The following is a 25,297-nucleotide window of genomic DNA, read 5'->3' as shown; positions in this document are numbered from 1 at the left end:
TAGATGGAATGGACTGGAATGGAATATGGAATTTTGGTCAAAGGCCAAGCGCTGCGACTTATGAGGGTCATTCAGCGCAGAAAGGAAAATAGCTGGGAATGATTGTGGAATGTGATATAAATGACAAGATCTGAATTGTTGAATATCTTGTTAAACTTCAAATAAGATCTTACACAGAAAATATAATTCTTAATAAATTAAAAATAGTTCAATATAATCGTACACGACGCATCATTTGCACGTGGAAAACGTCATATCGCCTTCCGTGATGCACCGTCAACTTTTATATTATTCATTGCCATGCAATGATAGCATCATCACTCGATGAATGGACGTAACCCCAAGGAGCGAGCGATATCCCAAAACGTTTCGTACACTGTGAATGCAATCACTATTCTACGGGTATCATTTCAGTTTATTTATTAAGTAGTTTTGGAATGCGTTGTCTTTAATTCTTCAGCACTACTAAACCACGCTTGAGATTTACGTATATATTCTTAATAACATGTACGCGAAAGTATCAAACGCCTCGATAGAGAGGCGTGTTTTGTTAGTTCCTCACCTGGCCACCAGGGGAAAGTATTGCCGTTCCTTCTACCTGCCCGTCCGCTTTGCTCTTGCGACACTTGATCGATGTTATTTCTGTAAATGATTTTTTACATCTTCGTATTCTACGATGTACTACGAAGCTGTTATTGATAAAATGTTTTCTTTATCGCTTCCTTGTGACAATGAGCAATACTAGCATGGGACCCTCGGGACTTGTTACCTATCTTAGCCAATCAAACCGTTACAGTTGCCAATTAATCATTTATTGAATTTTGTTTTTAAAAATATAGAAGAAAATAAGATATTTTAGAAAGGATCGTCTGGGAAAGTATTACGGTTTCGCGTGTGCCTGCACAGCTAAAGAAAGCATTAAAGAGCAGTTAGAATTACGAAACAAAAAGTAAAATCTCAAGGGATATATGGCAACAATTCCCACAGAGGTATCTGCGACAACCTTACAAAACAAGTCAACAGTTCCACCACACCTTGGTGGTGAAGAATGATCTCAAAGTGAATCTTAGTGCTATGCGTAAATCATGGATTTCTTCAAAAACTACCTAGTAGCCACTCTCGTAGCGGCATGTTTGTTCATCTACCGTGAGTTTTTGAGTGACTTGTAGAATCACTTGCTGACCGAATGAAGTAGGAAGAAATCTTTCGGAACTTTCGAAGGTTTTCTTGACAAAGGCGTGTCTCGCATTTCCTGATTCCTCTCCGTATTTTAGGACGTTAGGGATTTTGGTCATTGTGCACCGAGGAAAAGCAGTGTTAACATAACTTTTTTTTGCGCCGGAGCAGGATTATGCAAGTGGGGATTCCTAAAAAATAAATTACTAAAATTCATTTCTGCCGTTGAAGTTCCCATTTTGTCCTCGTTTGTTTTCATCCTGTGAGTCACCTGTTGTGTTTTCATCTGGTATGAGGGGGTTTACTTTTAGAATACCTTATTGGCATCAAGACGCTGGCGACTGCTAAAAAAAAGCACGTATTGCTTCGTATTTCACTGTATTGGCGAAGAATTGGTAATTAGCCGAAGCTTATAACAGACTGACGAAAATTTGACTTTTAAATTACGTCCTCCCTGTAAACTGATATGGAAGAAGGTTGCTGAAATTACTGTGTGTTATTCCTCTCAACTTTAATCTGATTGTTATTCGGATGAATGCATTGCATTGGGTATATTTATAATTGATTAGATGTAGAATAACTGACTGTATAAATACAGTCATTATTTTTTTATGAAGTACATTTCTCTGACATTGTATATATACGCATGATATCCATAAAAAATAACATTGGACTTGATCGAGTAGGGCACAGTTCAGAATATTAGAACTGTATTACGTCTTAAATATAACCGTTTTCTATGATTACCAAACCATCATTGAGGAGTATATAAGTCCTTTTTTTTTTTTTTTTTTTGGGGGGGGGGGGGGGGGTACAAATCATCCATTTTCCATGAAGCCTCGGATATGGGCTGCCCGTCCTATTGATATCGCAGTAAGAAAAACTTCTGAAGATAACATGATGACATTGTTTCTGAATAACGTGAAAGAAAGAGAAAGTGAACTCTTTTTAGCCTTCATAAACACCTGTACATCTAGTGAAGAGGTAAGGGCTGAGGGGTAACTAAAGTATGCGGCAGATACTTTACATTGTAGTTGTCAGTTATTTTACATAATTCCTTATTTTATACTCTTTGGCAAGTTTTTTACCACTAGTGGACTCTAATACGGGCAAGGTCCATAGAAGAAAATATCGACCTTATTATATACGGGTACAGTAGCGAATAGAATACTATGCCGAAAACCGTTACTAATTTATATACAGTATCGTTTTATTTGTTTGTTCTGCTACAGCGACTCTCAGGCAATCCGTGTCTGCGAAGCCAATGTGTCAGATCATGGCGATTACCACTGAATATCTTTTCTGAGTATTAACTAAAATGACATTAACTCAACTATGATATTATAGCTTAGTTTCTATGTCCACGGTTGCTTGTAACAGAATTCTGTAGAACCCCATATATATTCTAGTTGGTATTTTAACTCAACCATGATATTAGCTTACTTTCTATGTCCACGGTTGCTTGTAACAGAATTCTGTAGAACCCCATATATATTCTAGTTTGGTATTTTAAGTCAACCATGATATTAGCTACTTCTATGTCCACGGTTTGCTTGTAACAGAATTCTGTAGAACCCCAAATATATTATAGTTGGTATTTTAACTCAACCATGATATTAGCTTACTTTCTATGTCCACGGTTGCTTGTAACAGAATTCTGTAGAACCCCATATATATTCTAGTTGGTATTTTAAGTCAACCATGATATTAGCTTACTTTCTATATCCAAGGTTGCTTGTAACAGAATTCTGTAGAACCCCATATATATTCTAGTTGGTATTTCCTTTTGTCTGCTTGATAATAATATTAATAATAATAATGTTGGTATACTTTGTGTATTAGATAATGAAATCACATTATGACCGTTTCATAGATTGAATTGTATTTAGAGAATGATAGTAGTGTAATCTCCACCATAGTACAGGGTACCACATACGAGGTAATCAGATATCAGAAATTATTTTCTTGTTTGGGTTCGAGAAAAAAAGATCTCTTATTATTCATAACAAATACTATAGTTTGAGTTTGGAACACGCCCGGAATGCAGTGAATATTGCAAGGGAGCTTCCATTCAATTGAATGCCCTTGTATAGAAAAAAATAAACTAGAAGGAAATGGATAAAGAATATATTTGATTGATAATAAAAGAATATATTTGATTGATAATAAAAGTAAATACTGCTTATCACAATGTAAATATTAAACTTAAGGTGAAAAATTAGTAAATATATTATACTTTTTTCGAAGCGTAACTGAATTAAATTTGTGATTTCTAAAATTCACCTGAATATTCATGATGAGTCCACGCAAAAATAATGGTATTTAGATATTTGAAATATTTATAGATCATGAATTTATTTATATATAAGCTCAGTGAATTCTGCGACGAACAAATCCACGACTGTCATTTTGTTTATTTTACATATGTATAATATTATGTAGTTACATATAGAATATATGTAATTACATTCCCTTTATCTGTATTGTATTATGCCAACACACACACACACATACATATATATGATATATATATATATATATATATATATATATATATGTGTGTGTGTGTGTGTGTGTGTGTGTGTGTGTCTGTAAATATGTATGTATGAAGGACACAAAGACTTGATTAAAAGCGGCTGGTATAAAGAACTGTTTTGGTCCCTTTTTTTTGGTGTCATTGATATACAATATACGTATAGTACTACTTTAATATGTGTGTGAATGTGTATGTAATACAGATGGAGGGAGTGCGGGGAGAGAGTCCTTACAGCAGTCTCTGTATGGCTGTAATGATTTTAGGAGTAAAATACTTATTTCTAGTGACTGACGAAATTAATTGATACAAGCATATTTATGTTAATAAATCTTGTAAAAAAAATTAAGTCGGTGATTTTTCATTTAGTACCGGCGATACCTTACCCATCAAACCCTTCCCAATACCTTACACATTTCTTGAATCAAGTAACTTTAGTTGAGTTACAAAACTGAAAAAAAAAGGGGTTGGGTGTTGGGGGTTTAGTTCTGAGATCGCACCCAGCGAGAAAATGCGTCATTTCCACTGGAATTCAGGGACCTCTCTGATCTCTCCGTTCTTCTTGGGTATGCAGCTCAAGTTTACTAAAACCACCATTTTTGTGTTTCGGTCTGTATTCATGTATAGTTTCTTCCTCTTCTTACTATTATTATTATTTATTTATTTATTTATTATTTTTTTTATATTTATTTTTTTTTTCTATCACAGTCCTCCAATTCGACTGGGTGGTATTTATAGTGTGGGGTTCCGGGTTGCATCCTGCCTCTTTAGGAGTCCATCACTTTTCTTACTATGTGCTCCGTTTCTAGGATCACACTCTTCTGCATGAGTCCTGGAGCTACTTCAGCCTCTAGTTTTTCTAGATTCCTTTTTAGGGATCTTGGGATCAACTCTGGTGTCCCATGGTATTGCGACAGCAATGAGTGATACTTTCTTCTTGATTTTGTCAATCGACGTCACATCTGGTTTATTTGCACGTATCACCCTATCTGTTCTGATACCATAGCCCCAGAGGATCTTTGCCTGATCGTTTTCTATCACTCCTTCAGGTTGGTGCTCGTACCACTTATTACTGCAAGGTAACTGATGTTTCTTGCACAGGCTCCAGTGGAGGGCTTTTGTCACTGAATCATGCCTCTTTTTATTTTGTACTGGTTCTGTGCAAGATACCGGACATTCTTGCTTGCTATGTGGTTTATGGTTTCATTTTTCGTATTGCACTTCCTACATATGGGAGAGATGTTATTTCCATCTATCATTCTTTGAACATTTCTGGTTCTTAGGGCCTGATCTTGTGCCGCTGTTATCATTCCTTCAGTTTCCTTCTTGAGCTCTCCCCTCTGTATCCATTGCCATGTGTCATCGCTGGCTAGTTCTTTAGTCTGTCTCATGTATTGTCCGTGCATTGGTTTGTTGTACCAGTCATCTGTTCTGTTTGTCATTCTCTTGTCTCTGTATATCTCTGTGTCTTCGTCTACTTTTATCAGTCCTTCTTCCCATGCACTCTTGAGCCACTCGTCTTCACTGGTTTTCAGATATTGCCCCAGTGCTCTGTTCTCGATGTTGACGCAGTCCTCTATACTTAGTAGTCCTCTCCCTCCTTCCTTTCGTGTTATGTTTAGTCTGTCCGTATTTGCTCTTGGGTGTAGTGCTTTGTGTATTGTCATATATTTACTAGTTTTCTGGTGTATGCTGCGGAGTTCTGCCTTCGTCCATTCCACTATTCCTGCGCCGTATCTGATTACTGGCACTGCCCATGTGTTTATGGCTTTTATCATATTTCCGGCGTTGAGTTTCGACTTGAGTATCGCCTTGAGTCTCTGCATATATTCTTTCCTTATCGTGTCCTTCATCTCTTGGTGTTTTATATCCCCTCCCTCCATTATTCCTAGGTATTTGAATCCCGTCTCATCCATGTGTTTGATGTTGCTTCCATCTGGTATCTTTATCCCTTCAGTCCTTGTTACTTTGGCCTTTTGTATGTTGACTAAGGCGCATTTTTCTATTCCAAACTCCATCCTGATGTCCCCAGATACAATCCTTACAGTCTGGATTAGGGTATCTATTTCCTTGATGTTGTTACCATACAGCTTGATGTCGTCCATGAACATCAGATGGTTAATTCTGTTGCCTCTTTTCTAGAGTTGATACCCAGCATCCATTATTATTATTATTATTATTATTATTATTATTATTTAGAAAAGGAAACCTGTTCATATGAAACAAGCCCACCAAAGGGGCCACTGACTTGAAATTCAAGCTTCCAAAAAATACTGTGTGCATTAGGAGGGAGAAAGAGGAGGAGGTAAAGGGAAATACAGAAAGAAGAGGCCCCACTTATCAAAAAAATTATAAAATGAATTAAAAAATGGATGAAATGCATTAAAACGCAAGGAGAATAGTACTTTGGTAGTAATGTATTTCCCTTCCGCTTGAACTTCTGAAGTTTCAATTGGTAGACTTCATCTGGGAAGCTGTTCCACAGTCCAACGGAGTTACGAGACATCTCTCCCATTCATGTGTTGATAGCACTGTATACTGTAGAGGAGTTACAAGGATTAGGATGTCTCAAAGACTATAGTCCATCCGAGGAGACACCGTGTTCTCACTTAGGTATCTCTATGACCAGGTTTTAATGTTCATTCACAGTGTTCTAATGACTTTGTCTAGCTTTCTTATAAACTCTTCCACACTGTTGCTGTTTACAACTTCTGGCGGCAGTTTATTCCATGTGTCACATATCTTGTATGTGAAGAAGTTCCCGCAATGAGATGTGTTGTATCTCTTCAGCTCTAGTTACCATATTTCTTGTCTGGTTTTCGTTTAACGTAAATAGGTTACCGTCTACTTTTGTTATGCCTTTCAGTATTTTGAATGTTTCTATTCGTTGTCCTCGCAATCGTCGTGTTTCTAACCCATACATGTTCAGGCTCTCAAGTCGTCTTTGGTAACCTATTTCCCTGATGGATGGAATTAACTTTGTGGCTCTTGCTTGTACCCCTTCTAATCTATTTATGTCCTGTCTTTGTGTTGGTGACCAAAACTGTACTTCCTTTTCAAGATGGGGTCTAACTATTGATGTGTAGAGCTGCAACACCGTTTCCTTGTTTATGTATCTGAACTGCCTCTTTATGGAGGCAAGATACGAGTCGATTCACAAGCAGAATCGACACAGCTGGTCGTCACCTGTTCAAATGTGACTGCAGTATCAATACTTGTAAATTGAAAGACAGTTTCAAGACATCTCGTCTCTTCCCCAGTGCTGATTATGCATCACTATTTATAGTTGTAAAAAGATACCTATCTCTTCAATTCAATTTCAACACTGGAGAGTAGACGGGATGAGAGTAGATTCGCAGAGTTTCCGAGATATCTATTCTAAGTTATGGTGAGGAAAGACTTAATTTACAGGAAAATTCTGTAAACATCAACTTCAATCCTCAGACGTGTGGCTTTATTCCAGTACAAGATATCCTATAGAGGAGTAGTGCCTTTGGTGCGCCTCACACGGTGCACTGCAAGTATTACATTAGGTTCTTTGCAGCGTTCCTTCGGCCCCTATTTGCAACCCCTTGCAGTCCTTTTACTGGACCTCCATTCAAATGGTAGTTCGTACTTAAATGCACATGTGTCTATTTTTCCTTTTATTGGATTTTGTGCTGTTCCTTTATTTTAATTTTTTTAATTTTTAAATAATCTTACTGAAGGTCTGCAGCTAAAACCTACTGATTAAACAGTCATACAATAAAAAAAAGTATTTCCGCTTGTAAGGAAAATCAGATTAATATATTGTATAATATATATATATATATATATATATATATATATATATATATATATATCTATATATATAAAGTGTGTGTGTGTGTGTGTGTGTGCGTCGTATCTGCCAACAATAAATTATGTACATAGTAGCTAGTCAGCTGTAGTGGTTGTCAGCAACGACAAGGAAGGGGTTAAAGATAGAAACGTCATCCCGAAATACTCGTTGCAAACTTGTAAACGTGTTTGTAAAGGACGCTGGAACATAGAAATGCTATCTAATAAAGACTCATTCATAATGGCAACTTCAGACTCCATGAATACTAACCTTTTGTGTTCTTCCAGAGGCTGAGGCCCAATGCGTCGTGCCCTTCGTGATCCGGGGGTCGTGGTTCAGCTTCGAGAAGGGCACCAACACCATCACGGACATCGACATCTCGTCCATGTCTCGCCACGGCAACTGCGTCGCCCTCAAGGTTCACCGTCACGACGTCAAGTCGCTGCTCTTCAAGACGGACAGTTGCTACTACTGCGTCGAGTTCCACATCAGGACGGTGAACGTCCTGCAGAAGACGTCCAGTGAGTCGTCTGTTCTCTTCGTTCGTTAGTGATTATAACTGGTTCACTTAAGGTAGATTCTTGGGTAAGCCCTATGCCTATGAGACGTTTGTTTGGCGGGCGCTGATTGGCGGGGAGCAGCTGCCTACCTCCCGGTACCAGCCAATCAGCGGCCACTAAACAAACGTCTCGTAGGCATACGGCTCATCCAAGAATCTACCTTAAGTGAATAGTTCAGTTTGGTGCAATGTTGCCTTCCAAAGACTTTGTCTAGGTAGATGTCCGCAAAGAATTGTCACTGGTTTCAGTGGAGCCTTTGCTGTTAGATTTTGCGATGGACGTGTTATTTTTATTTGCGTTTTTATTCATTTTCGTTTAAGGCAGAGCTGCTGATGGATCCTAGTGATATTATGTTTGGGGATGAACTGTGCAGTGACGACCTGATAACGCTTATAGATGACCATTGGTCTTCGCTACCAGTTGCAAAGTTATTGATGAATTACAATGAAACTCTGCGGTGAATTGAGTCGTAGACAATGAACGCTTCATCCAATTATGGGATAGATCCGGGTTTTATGTAGAAAAGTTTTTACAAATATTTTTGTTATCTTTATACAACATTAATAGCACTGTCTTTGTTGAGAAGTTAATGCTATTCTGAGGACCGCGTCAGTCTCTCGGTGTGTAGGATTTCATGTAAATAGTTAAGGTAGCTAATATAGTTAGCATTGATGGATGGAGGCATTCACGGTATGTACGAGAGACTGTTGATTGAATGCTTTATATAAACAGGCGTTGCAACAAATGTGGCTGCGAACGCCGGAAGAATCTTATCCTGGTTTTAATTTTAATTAAAAAGAAAGATAAATTGTGATCATTTTTATTGCCTTGTTGTTGTAGCTATTCTCTTTTAACTTTTAGAAATCAAGTACTTATGATCCTATAGTCCTCATGCATTATATAAGGATTCTTGACCTCCCACTGAGTGATCTGCCAAGACCAGACGTGGGCCACTACGTCAGCAGTTAATTCCGGATTGAAACTTTTTTTTCTCTTTTTTTCTACGAATGATTCAGTAGACAAGCGAGCAATTCAATCTTTCCACCGCTTTTCGCAGCCGGATGTGTCACCTTCAAAGCTGGTAAAACGCCGGCGTTGGAAGAAGTCTGCAACGAGATAGATCACAACCAGGCCCTGGTGACGATGTTCAACGAAAATTACGTCCCGAAGAACTGCCGTTCAGCCATCGAAGGTGTCTGGCACTTCGCCTACCAGAACCGTTTCAGGTAAGATTTGATTGGCTTTTTGTAGATTTTTGGCATGATGCCAAGTACTGGGACAACGAAGACCGTTCAGCGCTGAAACGGAAATTGACAGTAAAAGGTTTGAAAGGTGTCACAGGAGGAAAACCTCAAAGCAGTTGCACTATGAAACAATTGTTAGGAGAGGGTGGAAAGTCAGATGGAAGAAAGAGAATATGAACGAAGGTGCAGTAAAAGTATTTGCAGCTAGGGACCGAAGGGACGCTGCAAAGAACCTTAAGTAGTGCCTATATTGCACCGAATGAGGTGCACTGACGACACTAACTCCCTACGAGGGTTTCAGGTAAGGAAGGGTCGTAGGGTGTCTTTGCAGATAAGGCTTTGATTGATAAGTATGTTTAGGAATGTTACTAAAATTATTAGATTTCATGATCACTTTTACAAAGAATAAAATAAAAAAAACAAAGAATTAAAAATAAACTATGTAACACCTTTACTCATTTCACATGGTCGCATAATGTAGACGTGAAGACCCTGAAAGTTGATGAACATATATTGAGCCTTTGAAGGTTCAGCTTTGAAAGATGGAGATATGGCCCTTTTGAAAGTAAAATTAAAACTTTTTAATACAAACTGTGCCCCATATTGGGATAGTGCCGTCAGTGGACCTTATGCGGTGCACTGTAGGCATTACTTAAGTATCCTTGCAGCATCCCATCGGCCCCTAGCTTCAACCCCTTTTCATTCCTTTTACTGTACCTCCGTTCATATTTTCTTCCATCTTCCTTTCCACCGTCTCCTAACAATGATTTTATAGCGCAACTAAGAGGTTTTCATCCTGTCACACCTTTCAAACCTTTTATTTCAATTTCCATTTCAGAGCTGAGTGACCTCATAGGTTTCAGTGCTTGGCCTTTGGCCCAAATCCTATATTCTTCACTATTCTATTCTATTCAGGAGCCATAGTCTGTTGAGGTGCCAGAGCTCCTTCTTTCTCTTTCATGTAATATTTTTTTTAAAATAAATTCCCTGGTAGTTAGTCCCTCTACTTCGTATGTAAGCGCTCTATTAATGAACTCTGCTATCCGCCGGAGATCCTCTATCCAGTTTCCTGTTGGGATGAAGTCTCGATTCTCGGACATTCCATTGAGGAGTGAGAGATGTGTATTTCTTTTGACAGAAGTTCACTCTCGACGTGGTTCGGAAGTCATGTAAAGCCGTTGGTCCCGTTGCTGAATAACTATACTGGTTCCTTGCAACGTAAAAACACCATACAAACTAACAAACTTGCATTGCTTTAATGTGCATATTCTCCCTGTGAATGAGAACCCATCATGATCAATGAATAACTCATATGAAATACTGCAGTAGTTTATCTGTAAACTTTTTTTTATGTAGTTTATCCTGAGCTATGAAATTTTTTTCACAGTTCCGAGGATTAAATAAGTTTGTGGAAGATATTTCTGTTATGTGGGCTTGAGTCCTTTTGTGCAAGATGCAGTTCTTATTCTGGCCAGAATATTTTTGTAAATAAATATCGCTTCTTTATAAGACCGAATCCTTTCGGTAAGAGATATTTCCATTACAGAATAGTTTAAACCCTTATAGTGAAATATACCTGTATATCAGTATCAAAATCTCTGGTGAAAATGTTCAGTGGTTATAGAAATTTAATCCGTTTGTGATAGATGTCTCACGATTTTTGAGAGTCGAATTCTCTTGGGAAAACTGCAAAACCTTAAGGGATTTAATGTGTCTTCTTTCGTTCTAGTTTCACCGGTGAATGCAATCATCAGGAGGCTAAAATCACGTCTTGCCAAGAGCCTGGCAATCAGTTCCTCATCGCTAACCAGAAGTTTAACATCACTTTCAAGAAGTGCGAGGGAATTAAGGAATCATTTGAAGGAGGTAAGTTTTCGCTGTTAGTTCCGTTTATTTACAGCTTCGGTTTTTTCTTTCAGGAGAAGCGTGGAGGTTCTTGTTGTAGTGTGTAAAATGTATAGTATCTCTCGTATTCTTCAGCGGAAATCGTCGTCCGCTGCAGAGGTCTACTCCTCAATTAGGCCTAGCTAAAAGATTCTTTTCATGTGGTAATTGTAGTACAAGGTCGTTTACTTTTATTTATGCGAAGAAATATGCCCCAAATACTTATGATCTGTGAGGCATATTCTGCTGCTGCTGTGGCTTTTACAGATCAGGTTAATATCAGTGTTCCCATTCATAAGTACTATTATCTTAATTTAACCAGACCACCGAGCTGATTAACAGCTCTCCTAGGGCTGGCCGGAAGGATTAGATTTTTCATGTGGCTAGGAACCAATGAGTTACCTAGCAACGGGACCTACAGCTTACTGTGGGATCCAAACCACATTATATCCAGAGATGAATTTCTAATCACCCAAAAAAATAATTCCTCTGGTTCCGCATTGCCAGGAGCCGGGAGTGAACTCGGGCTACCAGATTGATAGGCGAGTGTTCCCATTCATAAAAGTGTGAATGATTAGAACCCCTTATCCATCCCCCCCCCCCCCCCCTTCATTTTCAGTAGTCTCTTAAGTGGTGCTGTGTGTTGAAGGGGATGAGAGGTCTGATGTGGACATCTGGGCTCATTCTAACCAACAGAGGCGGGTTTTTTTTTTCCTAGTCATGCTGCATTCACCTTTTGCTTAAATGCTACAACACCGGGCTCTCGTCCATTAAAATTATGCATCTCCGAGTCCGGTTTATGCTTTGGTTCAATGAATGGGAAGCTGTAACATGCTCACCTAAATTTAAGCTAAGCAAAATTGGGTTTGGTCTGTAAATGGAAGGGTGGCCGCCAGTGAATGCCATATAACACATAGTACACCCCATTGACTATTGCAGCAGTAAACTTTAGAAGCCTGGGGAGGGGAGAGGCGCGAGCCCTCGACATCTGAGCGACGTGTCTTTAGGCTGACAGCCAGATCCTTGAAGCCTTACGTTCACTGGAATATAAAACTAAACGAATTTCGCTTTTCCTTCTCATCAGTGAGGGAGTTCTCCTGCCTGGGCGACTGGTTCGACGGGAAGAACCACTACTTCGCCGTGGCCAACACGAAGGAGTCCCGAAAGGACGAGAAGTACCGTTGCTTCGTCAGGAATCGTGACGACGACCTCTACATGGGGCATTCCATCACGCCCGATTGCTCCGTCCTGAAGACTCCCGAAAACAGTCCCTTCAGGTTCAGAATGACGTCTGGTAGGTCGTTGGACTTATTTTTATATATACAGGGTGTCCATAAAGTCCCAGTAGCATTACAAGTATTTGTTGATTGTAATGGTACTGGGACTTTATGGACACGCTGTATTTATGTGATATGTGTGTCGGTGTGCTTGTATAATAAAAATTCATTATTAATATTTTTAGTAGCAATGCGTGACTATAGCACTCGTTGAACGACACTGACTTGTTGCGTTTCTGGTAACCGAAATTTTGTAGATGTGCGACTTAGTTCTTCGTGTGCAAGGCCATATTTATAATCACCAAGTTTAAATGGAATGTCTTTTTTGGTTCCTTTATAGCATACTCCCGAGTGCTCAGATCATCCTCCCTGTATCTCTTGTCTCTTTAGTTGTTATTCACCTCCCCAGTTCCCAATGACATCTTTGTATTATCTATTGCAACTGAAAAATCTGTACTGATGTATTAATCATATTAATTTGAGGTTTTATTTCGCTGTCGATTTCATTTCAAGACGCTCAGGAATTTCCAGTTGCATTATTTATTTATTTATTTGTGTATTTATTTATTTTATTTTTCCCGAGATCAGTTACGTACTAACAATTGACTTATAATGGATTAATATCTGTTGTCACTTTATTTGAGCACTTGAGATGTTAAATTTCATTTTTCTCGTTTGTTATCTAAATACCATTAATTGTTAGTAAGGTACGTTTGAGTGTAAACATTTATAGAATGAGGGTAAAAAAGAGACTGTGTATCAAAAGTTCAGTAAAGCGACGACGAATTGCGGGAGGAATTAGGGGAATGAAAACATAAGATAAAGGCAGAACTCAAACCAGAAAATTAATGTAGTAAGTATAGAAACGTAAAATATCCTGACAATAAATAACGCGAAGAACTCCCCCAACAGTGAAACAAGAGACGGTCAACCCGGGTTGCCTCCTGCCGAAGAACTTCAGCGGAGATTGGGTCAACACGGCCCACACGGAGGCCGACGTCTTCATCAACCAGACCCACATCATCGAGACCACCTACCCCGACGTCGGTCGATTCAGGAGGACCATTTACGTCTGTCGCGAACAGCGGGACAATCGATACCTGATGGCTCGACTCAACATCGACGGTTGGTAAGTGACCAATTTCGCATCTCGGAAAGGGGGAATGGAATTCCGGTTACGGGACTGTTCGGGCCGCTGGTTTCGCTGGAATTTCTGGGACTTTTGATATTTTCATTATATAGTCTTCTGTTGTAGTTTTTTTTTCACATTATGCTGTCACCTCATCAAAGTTGGAGGACAGATGAAGCTATAATTATGTATGTTTACATTTCATAATTTTGCGTAATACATACTGTAGAAATATCACATTGCTTAGATTGCATGGATATCCAAAGGACAAATTATTTCATGAGGTTTTTCTTTATAAACTGTTGAAACTATAGTAAATTCACATCTATCGTTCATCCCCTGTGATTGGCTTATCAACAGCCAATCAGGAGCGTCATAAGGGACTGGCCTAGACATCAGATGCACGGTTGGTGTGAATCTACTATAGCAATAAATCAGATAATGTCAGGTTGACAGGAAATACATAAGGGAAACGGAAATAAAAATGTTTAAAATTTAAAAATCCACAGATTTCGCTCTGAATCTATATATCTTCATGTAGGTGAAAGCGAAAAATAACTTCCTTTGTTTGAGTGCCTTGTAGAGCTATAGTAGGTTCACATCACCAGTGCATCTGATGTCTTGGCCCGTCCCTTACGACGCTCCTGATTGACTGTTGATAAGCCAATCACAGGGCTGGAAACTCTCAGTCTCTCTCGATAGTTCACATAGGCAGGATGTATTTTCCACCTCTCCTGGGGTCCTGAAGGATACTTTTGAGACATCCCTCAGGAGAGGTGGAACATAGATCCTGCCCACGTGAACTCTCGAGAGAGACTAAAGAGTTTCCATCCGAGTGATTGGCTTATCAACAGCCAATCAGGAGCGTCTTAAGAGACGGGCCTAAATATCAGATCCACGGGCGATGTGAATCTACTATCGTAAAACATTTTTACCCTAGCCATAATTTTTTAACTGCTATATGAGATAGAGACTTCATATTTGGTTTCTATGTTCCACTGATGGTGATTTATGCCCAGTGAAGTCAAAGGCCAAATTGTTATTGTCTCATAATCAAAAATTAGATTTAGTGTAATTCCATAGAAAGCCCGATGTAGGGTTTCATTTGTAAAGAATACGTTTTCAGATCATTCGCTTCTTTTCTTATACCCCAAGCATAAGATTGGGTTCATGTTAAGGACAACTAATGACGTGCTGTCAAATCATTTGCTAACTTCACTTAAAGCTATTTTTACCATCATCATAGAACCTCAGTGGCGTGATCGGTATGGTCTTGGCCTGCCACCTTGATGCCCGCGAGTTCGATCCTCGGGCATTCCATTGAGGAGTTAGATATATGTATTTCTGGTGATAGAAGTTCACTCTCGACGTGGTTCGGAATTGACGTAAATGCCGCTGGTCCCGTTGCTGAATAACAACTGGTTCCATGCAACGTAAAAACACCACACAAACAAAGAGACAAAAATTATCATCATCATCCTCATCTTCTTCTTCCCTGGACAGCCAGAAGGATTACGTGTGCTTCGAATTCGTGCCTCGCCACCACAGCATCATCCGGTTCCGAAAAGGGCTCGAGATGATCCGCGAGGACTTCGCAACCGTCTGCTCCTGGATCCAGTTCAAGAGCGGCCGCGAGTGGAACTACGACCTCATGTTGGGTGGGTGTTCGAGCCTCTCCTCCTCCTACCCCCCGCCCCTCTCCATTCGTTGTCACGAATGTCCCTTTCTCTCTCTGATAACTTAATGTGAGCTAGTTCTCGTTACTTTCTCTCTTTTATGACTGTTACTGATTTTTTTTTAAAACTGTTACTGATTTGAGATAGTTCTTTTTTCACTTTCTTTTCTATAACTGTTATTAATCTGAGGTAGCAGGCTTTTATATTGTCTCTTTCGTAACTGGTAGGAATCTGAGCTAGTTTTTTTTTATTACTTTCTCTTTTATAACTGTTATTAATCTGAGATAGTTGTTTTTTTTACTTTTTTTCTTTTAAATTGTCATTAATCTGAGCCAGTTCTTTATTTACTGTCTCTCTATTGTAACTGTTATTCATCTCACTCAGTTCTTTTTCATTACTTTTGCTCTTTTATAACTGTTAGGAATTTGTGATAGTTCTTTTATTACTTTCTCTTTTATAACTGTTATTAATCTGAGATAGTTGTTTTTTATTTTTTATTTTTTTAAACTGTCATTAATCTGAGCTAGTTCTTTTTTACTTTCTTTCTAATAACTGTTACTAATATGAGCTAGTGCTATTACTGTTAGGAATCTAAGCTAGTTTTTCATAAAAATTATCTCTTTTAAATACTGCTGTATTAATCTCAGCTATTTTTTCTTACTTTCTTTTATAACTGTTAGGAATCTGAGCCAGGCCTTATTTACTTTCTCTTTTAAAACTATTATTAATCTGTGCTTTTTCTTTTGTTACTTCCCACTTTTATAACTGTTAGGAATCTGGGCTAGATCTTTATTGTCATTATCACTCACTATTTTCATGGAAACAAACGAAGAAACAGAATTCCACATAATGTTATTCACAGGTATGGATGACGTACTGAACCTGTCAACCTTCCAGTTAGCGACTCCAGAAAGTATTATATGTAGCACTGAGATTAGTTCATTTTTGTGTATCTTATCGCAGTGTCTTATCGTATCTATAATGTATACTTTCTTTGGGTTCTGGGAAGTTAGATGCGTGCACTTCTGATACAAAATTAACTCTTGCAGTTGCAAGATCGAAAGCAGAAGCAAGTTCAGTAAGGTTAAGGTCAAAACTCGTAATTTGATGTGGCTCGCGGTAACAGAAAAGAAATTTTGCAATAACGGCTATCATAAATCATTACTTGTGCAAATGAAGTAAAGTTGTTGACATCATAAATTATTTCTGCCGCCACTGTCTTTCTTCTACTGTGTTCCAATAATATAGATCTTATTATATACGCAGTTTCTGCAGTTAAGACGATTTAAAACTGTCATTATCTTGCAATTATAAATACAATTTAGGTTACATTTAAGGGACTGTGATCCAAAGTTCATTTCTGCGAGGTAAATTCAAATCATCATCACTTGAAAACTAACGTCCATTTAAGTAGATCGCCTCTAGCTAAGGCCAACTAGAATAGCTGTGAAAATGCACTGTGTACTGCTCAACGAAGATCAGCTCAAGTGCCTGTCATTGGACATAATCGCTTCTGGAGCTAAGCTTAACCAGAACAGCTGTTGTCACACATCACTGTGTCTGCAGCTACAGCCAACTGAAATGTCTTTTTGTCAGTTGAAGTTATCAGTTGAAGTCAACAAAAATACTTGTTGTCATACATTTTTGTTTCTTCAGCTTAGGCAAGTCCATATTGAAGCAAAACATGATGATAGCTCGCGTCGGCAACTTACAGCATATATATCAGAAACAGGTTGACAACAAGTCAACGGCTGTAAGTGGAGAATGAACCTTTGGTAAATGCTGGACAGTTGTAAAAAGTCATCATTTGGATGACTGATAAGTCGTTGACATGTATGCAGCTTGTATACGAATTGCGTGTGATAAGTAGCCAACGTAAACAAAACAGTTATTTACAAACACTGTCCTTCCCGCAGCCAAGGATCCTGTGCCTGTGAAATGTCCCGTTGCTGGAAAATTCAATTTCACCCAGAAGGGAGAGCTGCAATTTGAGACGAAGATCATCGATGGTGTCACCAAGACCCCCTGGGACAGCATCTACTGCAGGGAGAACATCTCGGACTTCTCCGTCTGCGACCAGGACCAGAAGGAGATCTGGATCGACGCCCACTACTGTATCAGCGTCGACGCCTATGGCAGACATATCGATATTTACAGTAAGTTGTTCAGCTTGAGTCATTGTCCGTGATGAAACTGTAAATTACACACACACACACACATACATATACATATACATATATAGGCAGTCCCCGGTTACAGTTGGGATTCTGTTCCCGGCAGGGCACTGTAAACCGAAAATCGCCTTAACTCGAATCATCATAATTATAATGGGAATAAATAGCAACAGCGCCGTAGAGCAGGTTACCAGGTTACGACTTAACCCGAACTTGATGTAACCCGAGAACTGCCTATGTATATATATATATATATATATATATATATATATATATATATATATATATATATATATGCAAGTGTAACATATGTTTCCTTTTGAGGTTGTGCTGGTAGATTAGGGTGATGACTGTACAGTATATATTTACCTAAGATTTAGTGTTAATTACCTCCTAGATTACCAGCAGGAAACACATTTTCTCATCAGCTGTCCATCAAACATTACTGCCAAACTTCCAGAAATTTGTCTCATTGAAAACAGTCATTGTATCCAGTTAAATATCTCAGAAATACGATTTTCACATCAGTGTTCAAAGCAAACCTTGACATTTGTATCCTCTAAACATTTCAGCCGATCCCGATTACAAGCTCAAATGCATAGGATACTGGAAGGAGAATTTACGGTCGTACCTCATCACATACAACGAACTTGACCCCTATTCGAAGTACAGGTGTTGGGTGAGTAGTACTGACTTTCCTCGTTATCCAAGGTATAAGTGTTGGTGGTAATTATTCTAAGATGCAGGTGTTTGGTGAATACCGCTCTCATCTTGATTCAAATGGGCTGACCTAAGTTTGCCTAAAGGTATGTACTATAATTGGCCAAGTAGTTGGTTATACTGCCGTCATTGCACCGCAGTTGGCTTTACCGAAGGTTCTTTGCAGCGTCCCTTCGGCCCCTAGCTGCAACCCCTTTCATTCCTTTTACTGCACCTCCGTTCATGTTCTCCTCCGTCTCATTTTCCAGCATCTCCTAACAGTTGATTCCTAGTACAACTGCTTTGAGGCTGTCCTCCTGTTACACCTTTCAAAACTTTTTACAGTCAATCTCCATTTCAGCGCTGAATGAACTCATAGGTCCCACCGCTTGGCCTTTGGCCTAAATTCTACTATATTCAATTCAATGCACCCAAGTCCGACATCTTCTCTCATCATTCCCAGGTGTACCAACGGGCCGATCTGAATAAAATCTTGATGTCACAAAGTGTCGGTCCCTTCTGCAATATGCACCAGACTGTGCATGGAGATGGCCCTGGGTCCGCCGTGTCCATAAGGATGGTCGAATACGAGAGAGAACGTAAGTCTGCAGGCTTTTGAGTACCAAATGAAAAATGTATCATAAGGAACTAAACAGCTAAGGGATACATCTAGTGCAATGAACAACAAGAATCTGCATTTGCTTTCATTGTTTTACCTGTACCAATAATATAAAACAGCTCAGAGAGAGAGAGAGAGAGAGAGAGAGAGAGAGAGAGAGAGAGAGAGAGAGAGAGACGTAACCGGAACAAGTTTAATTTTCCGTATCAAAATCTTATGAAAGTTTCTTCTTAGTGTTCAGGAATCAGCTTAGCATCCCTCCATAATGTTGAAGCGTTTGAAAATATAGTTCGTTTTTTTTATTTATTTTTTTTTTTTTCAAGATCACTGGTCATGAATTTGTATAGCATACTTTCATAACGTCACGTTACGTTTTGAAGATCCAAGTGACATTTCATTTGTCAAGAGCTAATGTAATCATTCAAAAGATGAAGCATTTGATTGGTTATTTGCATCATTTAAGTCATTTTAAAACATTCGTCTTGTTTTTTACGGAAAACTGGTTGGCAAATTTCAATAGAATTCTCCTTTTTTTACGACAATTTTACATTTTACGAATGATTTAATTTATCAATGGGTGCTTGTCATTGCTTGAGTTTTACCTTTTTCAAAGTGTATTGTCAAAAGTAAAAATGTCAGATATTACATCAGGGTGTCAAATGTCATACATTTATCAAAGAGTGATTGACATTTTCAGAAACTTAACCCTTAGCGCACCATACTAACATGAATCAGTATTTAATGCCAACCCATAAGCCCACTGTAATTGAGAGGTACCCGTTGTATAACTGGGGTAATATATGGAGTAACCTTTTATGCAAATTCGTTGACGCATATCAAAGAAGTATTATGTATAGATTTATTGTATGAATCTTTGGCTACTAAGGAAAGGCTGAAGATATTGCAAATTGCTGATAATAATTTTAGCAATAAATGTATGGAAAATGAAAATCATCTCCATGTTGTTTATATTTGTAAATGTTTAAAAAAATAGGAAATGGTTCCAGAATTTGATTGAAGAGGTATGTGATATAAAAGTTCAGTACCCAATAAAAGTATTGATGTTGGATTTCGACTATAAAGAAGAAGAAGAAAAATACATTAAGTATACTTATTATTGAGTATGTAAATTGTTTTTGGTATAGCAGAGAATAGGTGTTACCAAGTAAAATAATTTCAATGTTAAAATGTAAAATAAAGTACACAAAACGGGCATTATCAAATGCATATGAACTTGAAAAACATTTTACAAGTAAGTATGTGAATAATATTTGAATTCGTGTAATTAATGTAGTTCCATTTATTAGTAAATAATATCTGAAATTATGAAATATACTCCATTTCAAATATCTTTCTTAGTATGTTATACTGTTGATATAATTATGAAAAGTTTGTATATAATTTATATAATTAATTGATATTTGTAATAAAAAAAACCAACATGAATCAATCCCCTCCTTCAGACGACAGGTGCCCTATGCACTTCGATGACGGCGCCAATCCTTGGAAGATGGCCGGCGGCGACCTCCACGTCTTCAGGTTCACTTCGGGACTGGAGGCGTTCCAGGCATCGATTGCCATCACCTTCTTCAGCTGTTTAGTCACGCTGCTTCTTGTGAGAAGGCGATAGCGACTGCTTTCGAAGTCACAAGTGTGCGAGTGATCATGAGTGTGTGTTTCTCGGCTGGGAGAACCACGGTCTAGGTAGCCTATATACCTAGCCCGTGGGGAGAACATTCTCGTGGATTTTAGACTTCCAAGCGCAAATTTGGTCCATTCCATTTCTAAGGAGACATCGCAGAATGACTGGGGAAGCTCTGGGTAGGACAGAATTCATGCAAGTCATTCAGAATGTATCTCGTCAGCACCCCATGAGGTCACCAACAAAAAATGGACATTATTGATTGCAGTAATTCTCTCTTGAGCAGCACTTTTTAAATCTATAAACTCTGACTGGGAATATTTAGCCAGTATCTTAACTCAGACACATCCGGTCCTAGCTCGCTGTCTGTGTAGTTTTTCGTTCAAAAGAACAATCGATTATACATTTTCTGATTTTCATTCTTAATATCTAACGGATGGCTCAAGTTCATCATAGTCCAAATAAGTGTTATTTCTGACTTGTGCAGTTTAAAAGATCTACTGGAGTCCAAGACTAACCAATTTTGTTAGGCATGGTCTGTGCCTTTTTAAATACTTAAAAATAATGTCTAAGTATAAAGAATAGATTCAGAGTGAAGAAGGAATTTCATACAAAATGCTGGGAATTACAGGTCTTTCTTCATTGCCAGCGGTACGAGAGATGAAGGGTATCTGGTACAGTTCGTTAAAAAAAAAAAAAAAAAAAAAAAAAGGAACTCGTACATTACACAGTATTAGAGTTGCTAAGATGTTTAGGAAATCTCGCTTAGTTTCAAAGTCACGTTTCTTCGAAATGTTCAGAAAAATTCTAGAGCCTTTTGCTGTCTTTGCTCATAAATAACCTTTCATGCATTGATTTCGTGTTTTCAGTTCAATGACGTTCGCGTGCGATATATAAGCAGCCTACTGCCAGTATTTCTTACTTTACTGTGTAGTATGCCAGCGCAAAGAAAACATGAGCGATACCATTTGAAAACACGAGGTCTTGTAAACCTTAAATATATCCGTCCTTTCGCGTTGTGATACAGCAATAAAGTAATCTATCCAATAAGTCCGTCCAGTTACAGTGGTTGTAGTTTTTAACAAGCGCCATACGCCGTAGGATTTCACAAATGCTGCTACGTAGTCTGCCAATTAAAGTAAGCATCTTTTACGAGCGTACGACAGAATTGTCCTACGGGTTACAGAAAATCAGCAGTTTTTTTCTTCTTTTCTTTTACAAAAATCTGTGGTACGTCATTGGTATGAGTGTGAATATGAAAGCATATTTTGTATATAAGTAATTCTACGTATGATAGTTTAGGATTATTATTGATTATTTTTAGATGGTTCACCATTCTCGTATTGTGTACCTTCGTATGATAAGGACTTTATAGTATAATTTATAAGATCGACACTGCAGTGAAATATTCCCCTTGGATTAACTTAATGTTATCCTATTTTTACAAAGTTTGATCAACACCATTATTAACGTCACATCTCTCACCAAAGAAGTCAGAGGTTACTGTTGTTTTACATAACTTTGTCTATTTACTGTCATAGTTTTCCTTGGGTGTGTAAAAAAGGTGTAAAATGATAGCTTTCAGAACATCGTAAAGTCTCATCTAATTATGGAAGCTTTTAGCTTCAGAAATGACTTAGAACACATCATTGCTTTCAAAAATATTTTATTATTTATTCAATATTTTCTCAAGTGTGACAAGACTGGCATAGATTACCTGGCCTGTGTGTTAGGTTAGGCTAGGTTAGACTAAGACGACCCCCGTGACAGGATAGATCCTTGTGACGGGTACTACGCGTTATGTTACCTTGAACCAGGAAAAACTGAGCAATAAAGATAATGAACACACAAGTACAAACGACTGATATAATTACAGATGTATCGGATATAGTGCTTTAGAGTGTGCCAAATAGTGTACATCCCACTGTAGATAGAGAGAGACAGAGATCTCATGGGGCTACTTTGGCTTATCTATAGTGTCACTTACTCCGTGGTGTTAGTACTAGACATGGCTGAAGTTCCTTGGGACGCCGTGTTTAGTACTAACCCTTCGGTGATCAAAGGATCATTACGCCCATTTCTGTATTGCGTGGTCGGCAAATTATACATTACTAAACGATATCTTTACGCAGCCCTCTACTTTGCATTCACCATATTTAGTACTAGCTAGCACCTTGTAGTAGGTGACGCGTAGATAACAAACCAAAGTAGCACCGATCTCGTAGGTATAATAAATTGGTACTACAGAAGTTGTAGCTGAAATATAGAGCTTAAATTTAGGTCACAGGCAGTTGTTACTAACACACGAGCACAAACCTGCATAAATTTGCATATATTCACACTGAACGAGATTTGACATAAATCAGAGCGACTAGGAAATATGGCACGCGTTTTAGTGCTTTATTCTCAATAAACAGCCATTAATTAACTTTTGTCTCACACTGTCGGATTGTTAAGCTGTAAGATGATTGCACCTCAGATTGTCAAGTAGAGCTCTATCAAGTTTATGAAATACAATCTCGTAAGCAGCTTCAGTCCACCGCGTCGCCTTCGAAGTTCGTTCAATTCAGTCTTAGGAATATAGTTCCTGTTTCTCATTTCTTTTACTCAAAAAATCTCTCCACCCTTTGATTGAGATCCACTTTCGACTCCCTTTTTTTCCTCTCCGTCGGATCTGGGGAAGGTGTGTGGTCTAGGTTGCTCGTTAGTTAACTAACCTCACCTTGAGTGAGGTTAACGTTCTGAATTCGTGTGAATTTACAGAACGAGAAATAAAAAAAAGTTTGATGATGGAAATCGTCAGTATTCCTTCTAAATGTTTTTCGTTTGCATTTTCCTAGGATGTGTGTGTATATTCATTGGTATTTCATCCCCATACATGTAGAATAATGTATACTGATATTCATTTGTTAATTTGTTTAGTTTTATGGTACAGCCCTCTACGTATGATTCCCTCTCTGGCGGGCCCTTGTACGTTTTCTAAAAAAGTTGCTTTTTATATTTTATAATCGTTTGTTTAGTGTTTTCCCATCAGGATCGTAGCTCCTGCAGAATAGGAGAGTTTTAGTTATTTTTTTTTTAATTTTCTTTCTTCTTGTATGATCTTCACTTCCGGCGGTATTTTGTTGTATAATAGTCTTGTTGCGCAATGTTCAGTGTAGTATGTTAAATAACAAAGTTCATGATAACACCAGTATTAATCAACATCATACTCTAATTGTTGTCTCATACAGACTGTATGTATAATTCAACATTCAGATGAAATTATGGGTCCCCATGTTGTTGGCACATCTGTAGACAGGATATTTGTTTATGCTTGTGACTGCGACGTTGTTTTGTGTCAATAAACTTACAAGCTCGTATCTGGAATGGTCGAAGTAACATTTGCATTGATAACGGTAATGGAAATCATTTAATGGCTCAGCATTTTACATTTTCCATAATGAGCTTTTGATTCAAGAGTGAACAACGACATTGGTAAGGAAATTTAGTCAGTGTGTTATGAGGGGGAACTGGTGGAGGTTCATTTAAAAGCCTAAGTCCAGTTTAGCTCATTAAGTGTCTTGTATTAATGGCAATTCACGAGCAATGTAGTATTAATTCTTTCTTCTGTTTAACTGTATCAGCTTTAGAATTGTCTTAAAAAAGAGCCTTGTGTTTCTTTTTTTGGCTCATTTGTATTCCATTAAAGTGAAATAAACCATATGTTTTTTTTTGTTTGCTTTTCTAGACCCAGAAGTCCTCTGTAGAATGCAGTACGTAGTTTCAAGTAAGAACTTCACACGGGGTTGTATCACACAGAACTTAAACTTTTGATAGTGTTATGGTAGGTCTCAGCGCAACCGCATTTCTAAGTAGAGGCCGGTAAGTCTAAAATTCATTTTACTGTAGAAAAAGAATGTTGAGAGTGGATTTACCTTGCCAGCGAATCATGACGACGACCTGTTGATAATATAAAATTCTAAAGCAATATGAACTGTGGTATACAGTGCTTAAGCTCGTGACCACCGACCAAGTTCTTCGCTCTGTACAACCCTTAGGGGCTGCTGAATAGCAAGAGCCCGTGCCAGCATAAGGCTGGCTTAATTAAAACGACGACTACAGTACAACCCGATTGCTGGTTTGTTTCAGTACTGCAGAGCTTTAAGGTATAAAGAATTCCGTGTTCTTGTTTCGGCCAGTGTTTTAATCGCTGCCTTTGGTGTCCTATTTTAGACCGAACTCTCGAAGCTTTTTTTAACATCGATATAAGACACTGTTAAGGCATGTATGTATGTGTTCCCGAATCGAATACAATTAACGTGAGACTAAAATCTAGACGCACCTTTTGCCGTGGTGAGTAGCGTGTGCATTGCAAATCTGTGTAAAAAGTACAGACTATTTCTACAAGCGAGAAACTCGCATTGTGAAAGCCGAATGGAATGTTGATTCAAATTAAACCGGCCACATACCTGCTCGATCCCTCGCCAAGGTGTTGTAAGGCGAGAAAGGAAATGAGACTCCTGATGAGAACCTTTGGATTCCCTGCCTCAATGACCGTGAATCCAGTGATAATATAGGCCTACCGGAAGTGTTAAGCCGAATGGACTTGTGGATTGTTGTTTGTTTTAGATTAAGCTGGTCATGACAATGTTGTTTTTGATTTAGCTGACCTTGTGTCAGCACGGGCTCTTGCTCACAGAGCAGCCCGTAATCATGACAAGCACCGGCCCTTATCTTTGCGGGCTGCTCTAGGAGCAAGAGTCTGTGCTGGCATAAGGCCAGCTAAATCTAAAACAACAACCTTTGTCCAGGAGTGACAAGGTGAGAAAGAGAGCCTGACGTAGACCTCTTGACTCCTCACCGTCCAGTGGTGGTGTATCTA

General features: G+C 38.5%; 1 protein-coding gene across 1 annotated transcript; it reads left to right on the top strand.

Annotated features, from left to right (window-relative positions):
- The first annotated feature begins 988 nt into the window (after positions 1-988).
- Positions 989-24,146, top strand: LOC135195819 (uncharacterized). The gene is made up of 11 exons (XM_064222309.1): positions 989-1,146; positions 7,817-8,050; positions 9,147-9,315; positions 11,063-11,199; positions 12,302-12,511; positions 13,407-13,623; positions 15,127-15,281; positions 17,216-17,455; positions 18,046-18,152; positions 18,636-18,771; positions 20,255-24,146. Exons 1-11 carry the CDS (start codon positions 1,086-1,088, stop codon positions 20,419-20,421), a joined length of 1,833 nt encoding a protein of 610 aa, XP_064078379.1. The 5' UTR covers positions 989-1,085; the 3' UTR covers positions 20,422-24,146.
- Positions 24,147-25,297: the final 1,151 nt, after the last annotated feature.

This window comes from Macrobrachium nipponense, chromosome 16 (assembly GCF_015104395.2).
Source record: "Macrobrachium nipponense isolate FS-2020 chromosome 16, ASM1510439v2, whole genome shotgun sequence".
Taxonomy (NCBI): Eukaryota; Metazoa; Arthropoda; class Malacostraca; order Decapoda; family Palaemonidae; genus Macrobrachium; species Macrobrachium nipponense.
Note: the sequence above shows the minus strand (reverse complement) of the source record. Positions and strands in the feature narration are given on the sequence as shown.